This window comes from Maniola jurtina, chromosome 3 (genome assembly GCF_905333055.1).
Source record: "Maniola jurtina chromosome 3, ilManJurt1.1, whole genome shotgun sequence".
Lineage (NCBI taxonomy): Eukaryota > Metazoa > Arthropoda > Insecta > Lepidoptera > Nymphalidae > Maniola > Maniola jurtina.
In genome coordinates, this window is record NC_060031.1 from 8,980,500 (window position 1) to 8,988,987 (window position 8,488).

The window sequence follows — 8,488 nt, forward strand, 5'->3', positions numbered from 1 at the left end:
CCACTAGAACATACTTTCAATAGCGTTTAAAAAACCTCGTCAGCAGTAGGAAACTATCCATCAATTTATAATAGAAATTTTTGGAAATTGCTGGCTTGCAGACAGTGAAAAACCAATAGTCTTGATTTTAGGGTTCCCTACCTCAAAAGGCACCCATAAAGGATCACTTTGTTATCTGTCTGTCTGTCATGTCTGTCAAGAAAACCTATAGGGTACTTCCCATTGACCTCTTGACCTAGACTTGCTGAAAATTGGCAGGTAGGGAGGTCTTAAAGCACAAATAAAAAAAATTTCCGAAAATCTTGAATTTGTGGTTACATCACAAAAAAAAATTAAAATGTGTTCATGAATAAATAATTTAGTATACTTATGTAAATACAAAGTAGGTATGTTAATTAACTATAACAAGTGGGGTAAGTATCATATTATGGAAGGGTATAACTACCTATACATTCTAAAATAGATTTTTGAGGTGACAACGTCTTATAATTCGATAGAGCCGGCTGCACGCACATGGCTCATGCGGCGTTAACTCGCTCTGAGGCGTTCCATGTAAGGCTTGAAGAGCGCGGAACGAGCGACAAAGAAGCACAATTGGCCTTAGTTGTCACGTTCAACTATCGTCAGTAAACCGACTTTACAGACAACCAATTTTTTATTTATTTTTACGCATAATAGTTTTTGATTTATCATGCAAAATGTCGAAAAAAATATCCGAGTAGGGAACCCTCCGTGCGCGAGTCACTCGCATTTAGCCGGTGGAATTAGAAACGAGGTGACAAATCGCTTCGTACATTTATAGTTATGAATACAAATATTTTTTTTATTTCATTCCATTGCTCAAAAGTCCAATTTAAACAAAATATATTATGACTTTTGTATTGTATGTATTTAGAAGTATAATTTTTATATGTGAAACTAAAATTTTTAAAATCCCGCTAATAAAAACCAATGTTACCCATCGCTAGTGCACCAACATCGGCCATCGGATACAACAGCTGTGTTATATAATTACCAAAAGATATTCTGAAACATGGTAGCCCTAAATATAAAATGTCAGATATAGAAAGTTGTCGTCTACAATTGTAGTGCGCTAAATCACGTTTGATACTTTAATTTATATGGCCATAAATGTATAAACGCAACTAACTGATCAAAACTTATTGTGCCACCTATGTTTTCAACCATCAAATTGCAATGGGTTCCTAACCCGTAGCTGACGTATTTTATATTTAAGAATATTCAATTGTACAGAAATATAGTTTAAGTGAAAGTATCTGTGTTTGTTTTAATCATATATCATTTAATATTGTTCATGATTAAGAAATAATGTCCTTCGAGTACTTGCCCGTGGCTGAAGATGAAAATGAAGAACCCATAGAACTTCCAATCGAAGAAGATGGTACGTTGATGTTAACAACAGTATCCGCGCAATTTCCTAGCTGTTGTGGACTGAAGTATCGACATCCCGAGACAAAAACTTTTAGAGGTATTAGATTAAGGGATGGCAGGCTTTTCCCACCTTCAGAAGGTTGGGGTAATCATCTTTATATTTGCAGTTTTCCAAAAGAAAATAAACGAAAATCAGGTGAAAATTCAGAAACTTCATCGATTAAAAGTAAACGTAATGATAATCTGTGCTCTGATTTAATTGTTTTGGGTTTGCCATGGAAAGCAACAGAACAAACTGTACGAGAGTACTTCGAGAAATTCGGCGAAGTTTTGATGGCGCAACTGAAACGTGACCCTAAAACTGGTATGTCAAAAGGTTTTGCATTCATTCGATTTTCATCATATACAACTCAAATGAGAGTGCTAGCTCAGAGACACATGATAGATGGTCGCTGGTGCGATGTACGGATACCCAATTCAAAAGAAGGTTCCCTCAATTCTATGCCTTGCAAAGTTTTTGTTGGACGCTGTACTGAAGATTTAACAGCCAATGATTTAAGAGAATACTTCTCACAATTTGGAGAAGTTACTGATGTTTTTATTCCAAAGCCTTTTAGGGCATTCAGTTTCATTACATTTTTGGATCCTGAAGTTGCACAAAACTTATGTGGTCAAGATCATATCATAAAAGGAGTTTCGGTGAATGTGTCAAATGCATCACCAAAACAAAACAAAAGTGGCTCTAACCAACGGAATCTACCAAGTAGAAACTATGATGAGGGCCATCCACACAATGCTTCAAACAACAACTCATGGAGTAACCGTAATATGGATATGGTAAATATGCAAGCTTTAGGTTTATCTGGACAGCACGGCCAAACTGCTGTGGCTGGAGGCGGTGGCCAGGGGCAAGGCGGTAGTATGCCACTGGGCATGGGAGGCTTACCAGTAAATCAGGCACTTGTAGCAGCAGCTCTGAATCAAGCAGGTTGGGGTCTAATCAACAATATACCTTCTGGAGGCTCTGAACAAGGAGCTTTTGCAGGCCCAGCTTCGTCCGCCCCCCCTGCACCACCCAACTTTCTCTCATGGATGCAACAAGGTAATTCTGCACAGGGACCTTCTAGTCAGTGGGGACAAAGACACCAATCCCAAGGCCATTCTGTTTGATCCAGTGTCTGATTTGATAAGCTCACAATAATCTCTGTGATTGTAGCAAGAATTAGATAATTATTTTGTGTTTACCTATAAAACAAATGGGTTGTTCTGTTGGTGAAGAGTGGTTTGCTACTGATGTTATTAATTTATTATGGAATTGTGTTTTGTTGTTTTTTCTTTAATCTTATTACAATATAATGCTGTTAAACGTTTGGATACATTTAAAGCAGTAGCTAATGTATAATGTATAAATAATATGAATTAATTGTTGGTGTGCTTTTCTCCTTCAGGTAATTTTTACTTTAAATGATATTTAACCCACTAACTATTTTCAAAACTAAAAATGCAGAAGTAAAAGCTTTATAGTAATTTCATACTACAATGAGAGCAGTTGCTTAGCTGTATTTTATTAATTATCACTTAAAATATTTTATCATCAATAACAACATTTAGGAATAATGTTAATATCAGCATCTATTTACTATATATTTTCCCCTCTTTCTGGTATTATAAGCCTTCTGTAATGCTGCCTGATGCACATATTCATTGGGTCAGAGATTATGCTCTTACATTTTAAATAAAATAATTACTGTCCTTAGATTTGAACTCCTGCAATAGTTAAAATTATAATATGTAATTTCTGAAAAGGATTTTATTTTATTAAGTATATTTTTTTATTATCTTACAAAGCAAAACCGAAAAAAAAAAATCATGAAAATTCATTTATATATTTTTATGTGAGTGTATTTTGTCAGATGTAGTATGGGTTTATTTGTTTTATTATTTATTTCTTTTATTGTTTTCTCTTTTGACATAATGTGTACCTAATAAATATTGCAACCCAAATAAGTTGTACCTTTAATAGATTAAGCGTACTGTGCTTTGTACATTATTATGTATATGTTTTTACAACAGACTGTTGAAGTTCATACTTGTATAGTGAAAGATAGAGGTCTATTGATTGTTATCATTGTTTATCAAATAATGTTGATTATTATAAATTTATTATGTGTGTTTCCTCAGGATATGTGCAAAATGGTAAATGTCTATTTTTGACTAAATAAATGGCTAGATATTTTTGTGACTAAGCAATGTGGAGTTCATTGAATGGGTACCTAGCGGTAGATATAGTAAATCCACTGGCATAATTATGTAAAAATATGCATGTATTTTATTATGTAGGATGGATTTGAAATGATGTTGGTACAAATTTTAAGACTGTAAATAACTTTCAGCTATATTAAACAACATAGAGTGTAAAATTTCAATAATTTAATATTTGAATTGTTATAAATAATTATCAATTTGGTGCAAAGTGTATGTAAAACTAATTTCATTTTTTATTGTGATTATTATTTAAAGAAAACTTTTTAGGGTTACGTACCTCAAAAGGAAAAAAGGAACTCTTATAGGATCACATACTTGTCTGTCTGTCTGTCCTTCCGTCTGTCTGTCGTGTCTGACAAGAAAACCTACAGGGTACTTCCCATTAACCTGGAATCATGAAATTTGGCAGGTAGGTAGATCTTATAGCAATAAAAATCCAAAAACCATGAATTTATGGTTACATTACAAAAAAAATATTAAAATGTGTTAATAATATTAGTATTTTCAAAGTAAAATAACTATATCAAGTAGGCTATCATATGAAATACTTTACCTGTACGTTTTAAAACAGATTCTTATTTATTTTTATGTATAATCCCTAGTTTTTGATTTATACTGCCAAATGCTAAAATTTACCATCCTCCCCCTACTTACTTTTCTCCAAAGTTTACCAGTCGAAATATCTGAAATAATTATGGTCAATAGAAGTTTTTGTATATTTTACAGAAAAACTAAAACTAATGCTCTATCATAATTTTTTTGATATTAACAATAAACCTTTACAAACAAAATTAGTTTTGCGGTTCGATAACTTCATTATTACCCTTTTACTTCTTTTGTAGTACGGAACCCTCGGTGCGCGAGTCCAACTCGCACTTGGCCGGTTTTTTTTTTTTTGAGTTGTGGAGTATTATAAATGGAGTGCCTCACCAGTTAGTGTGAATAGTAAGTTTAATAACAAAAATGTTTAACGCATATTTATATATTATGTAATATGCAGATTTTGATTTGATATAGTTTGACCATAGTATGACATTTAAAATGTAATAGGTATTTAAAAATACATAATATTTTGACTAGGATTGTGTATAGAATGAAATATATTTGTCAATTTAAATGGCTAGTATTTGTCTGATCAGTCAGTGGATTTGTTATTTTTTATTTGTATACCTACCTACCTTTACACGGATATACTTCTAATATTTCATTATTCATAATTCCAGATTATTTATAAAAATTATGAGGAACTTAAAAATAGACCTTTTAAGTATTTACTAAACCACACAAGTATAATATTCTGTACCTATTTGACACAAAATAGTAAGGTACTCATAATATTATATTGCAAATCCACTACAGATTTTACATGGTTTATTTTTTAGTCTGTACTCTGTAGTTTTGGTATAATTATGTTTGTTTCGTTAACATACAGAAAGTGGGCCAAGCTATTTTGGTAGTGCCTATTATGATAAATAGGTACCTGCATGAAATTATAATTTTTAGAGCTTTTATGTGATGGATCAATTTGATTGAATGTAGCATAAGTGTTACACGGGTGATTTCAAGACGATGTACATATTGGTCCCCAAACATTATTTATATATTATGTATACACCTTCCCCAGCTAAAAACTAATTTTTTCAAATTAACACCAGCTGATTTTTTAAAGTGCAATACATAATATATTATGCTCTTTGTAAATAACAGCTTATCTATACAAAAAATGAAGTGCAATTGGCACATCTTTTATAACGTGAATCATCCACCTTCATGTGTGTGCTTAGTCATGGTTTACATTGTATAATTATTATTATTGCAATCCCACTGACTTCAATAGGATCAAAAAAACAAGGTGCTAATTATAAAAATTAAAATTTTGCTTTGAATACTTTTAAAAATTTCCAATTTCTGTGATAGGGTATTTGACATATTTTATTTGCAATGTTTAGAAGTACTTGGCAATATTATCAAGTTTTCCTTGAAACTGCAAAAATTGGTTGCTGTTCACTGCCAGAACTTTTTCAACAATAACAGATACCTAGGTTTCTTAAATATAACGTAACCACTAGAGGTAAAAAGGATTTCAAGCCGTAAAACGGAAACATGCATGTAGCTGAATTCCAACTTTAGAAAACGGAGCGAATCACGAGTTATTAAGAAGATAGGTACTCTAACATCACACTATCACACTAATATTATAAAGGAGAAAGTTTGTATGTGTGTGTGTGTGTGTGTGTTTGTTACTCCTTCACGCAAAAACTACTAGACGGATTGGGCTGAAATTTAAAATGGAGATAGATTATACCCTGGATTAGCACATAGGCTACTTTTTATCCCGGAAAATCAAAGAGTTCCCACGGGAATTTTAAAAAACCTACATCCACGCGAACGAAGTCGCGGGTATCAGCTAGTTTTCAATATGAAAGTACTTTTACTCAAAATAACCCCCCTTATCCCCTTGACGTGTTTTTAACAGACTTCAAAAAATGAGGTTCTCAATTCGTCTGTCAGCACGCGTCGAACGCAACATACCTGATAACTATTTTTACTATTCTAATTTTCAATAGGTAGGTAGGTACTTACCTAAATATTAACAATTAAATGAAGATCAAACGATGAGTTGATGACAATCGTTACTAGTATATTTCATTACAAGTGCGGAAAGGCTGTCATTGCAAAGAGTTCCGACAAATGTCTACCCGAGCCGAGGCGTAGCTGAAGGCGAGGGTTGACAGTCGGAACGAGTTGCAATGACGGTTCCGCACGTGTACTGAACGACTATTTTTAATACAGTTGCGAAAAAATGAAGCAATTTAATAAAATAATAAAAAAACAATAAACTCAACTAACTTAATTTAATTTAATTTAAAACAACTTTATTGTTAATAGATATAAAAAACTAGGGTCGAAATTACTCATTTTAGGCAACCAACAACTAAACTCGCAAAAATTTCTGAAAAATGGCGCCAACCGTAGAATATAAGCAGAGTTTTTTTTTTTCTTCACCCATTCTGGTAGGCAAAGGGAACTATGTCCATACAGCCAAGTCTTCAGTAGAAGTTTTTTATTGATATGAAATGAAAATGAAATTTAATGTGATGAAATGAAATGAAACCTAACCAAACTCATTCAATCAAATCATTAAATCTGATATTGAAACAAATTAGTAGCTTCTTATTAGAAATACGTATTTGCATGAATCATAAAAACTTCTATGAATTTTTTTAGTAAAAACTTCATGGTTGGTTTTTCTTTTTAATATTTTGACAGTTGGGAAAGAAAAAGCACGAGTGCGGGAAAGGTAAAGAAAAAGCACGAGTATGTAATAGCCCACATCCCGAACGCTATACGTCCCTGCAATACCCCACTTTTTGAGCAACTGTATTAAAAAATACTTTACATCATATACTATCTCCATGACATTACATGTACGTAGTAACGTTACGTCATACACGCCGCGTTTCAAGGCCGTAACTCACACCGTAACTAGAAAACGTTTTGCATAAGTTGCTTTTTTAATTGTTCTGCCTACTTCAAATAGTTTCCATAAAAAATTTAAGAATTCATTTTAATATCCTATGTATGTTTTATTTATACTTATGTCAAATATCCTATATTCTACAATAGAATAATTTATGTTATAGTAAAAATCTGAATAAGTAATATATTATTAAATACTACCTTAAGTCTTTCCATAAGTCGGGACTCGGGAGCGATACGGGATTTCTACATATAAATTATCTCAAAGAGTATAAAAAATGTTAAACAAGTTAGTTACCTATTTAAAAACGATCAGAATGACTGTATAAACTTTTTAAAGTTTTTTTTTGTGAAGCCTTAAGGTGGAAACACACTATAGTATGTTGGTCTAGGTATGTTGTGACGCGACTTACGCGATTAGCCGACTCGAGTCAGCATATTGTATTACGACGTGCATACACTAGTCGGTTGTGACTTGTTCAGTGTCGCACTGGCGCGCTTCGCTTTAGGCACCCACTTCGATTTGTCGATCGTCGCGCCTGTTCGCGTTGCAACACACCACAACACAATGATGTGTCGCATAACCCTTTACTGCAAAAAAGAGAAAATATAACGGCCTAAGTTATTCGATTTCTTTGTATATTTTTGTAACAGTTTAAAATAACTTACCTGATATTCATTCAGAATTAGTGTTTTAAACTAAGTTTTATTTTCATTAGTTTCGTAAGTCTTCCACCTCTAACCATTGTGACTTCATACCTAACCTACTCAAGGTGCAAAGGCACTATTGTGTTGTGGAGTGTCAAGCGACAAGGCGATCGAAGTCGCACATGCCTGCTCAGTTCGCTGTGGCGTTTCGCTCGAGGCGCACTCTGATTGGTCGATCATTGCAGCAGATTGTGTTTACAATGCAACACGCTACAAGTAACAAAACAATGTGTCTTCACCTTCAGTACCTAGTGAGCTATTATGTATTCACACTTAATTTATGTGATGTACGAGTAATTGCTAATGTAAGTACAGATTGCTACTTTCCCTTAGCTTTTACTTAATAAATTATGATTTTGTTCACACACCAGTTTCATTGATTCTATTGAATTTGTTTTGTGTCTGCGTTGATTTAATAAAGTACTTAAAATCAGAAATAAAGGCATGGCATGATTTTACTCCATCTCTCTTACCTACTCTACCCATCTAGGCAGTGACGTGCAAACCATTAAAACAGCACTGCCTGCTCCATTTAAATATTGTGTTTTCAGTTTTCGCAATTGACAGATCCGAAAGCCACCCGCCAGCTGGCGGCTTTACATCGTTGACAATAAAATTGCCTGATTATATTTTGTATGCGAAC

General features: G+C 33.3%; 1 protein-coding gene across 1 annotated transcript; it reads left to right on the plus strand.

The window, feature by feature from the left end:
- The first annotated feature begins 1,097 nt into the window (after positions 1–1,097).
- LOC123879809 (TAR DNA-binding protein 43-like) lies at positions 1,098–3,638 on the plus strand. The gene has a single exon (XM_045927704.1). The coding sequence runs from the start codon at positions 1,330–1,332 to the stop codon at positions 2,560–2,562; it is 1,233 nt and encodes a 410-aa protein (XP_045783660.1). The 5' UTR covers positions 1,098–1,329; the 3' UTR covers positions 2,563–3,638.
- The last annotated feature ends 4,850 nt before the right edge of the window (positions 3,639–8,488 follow it).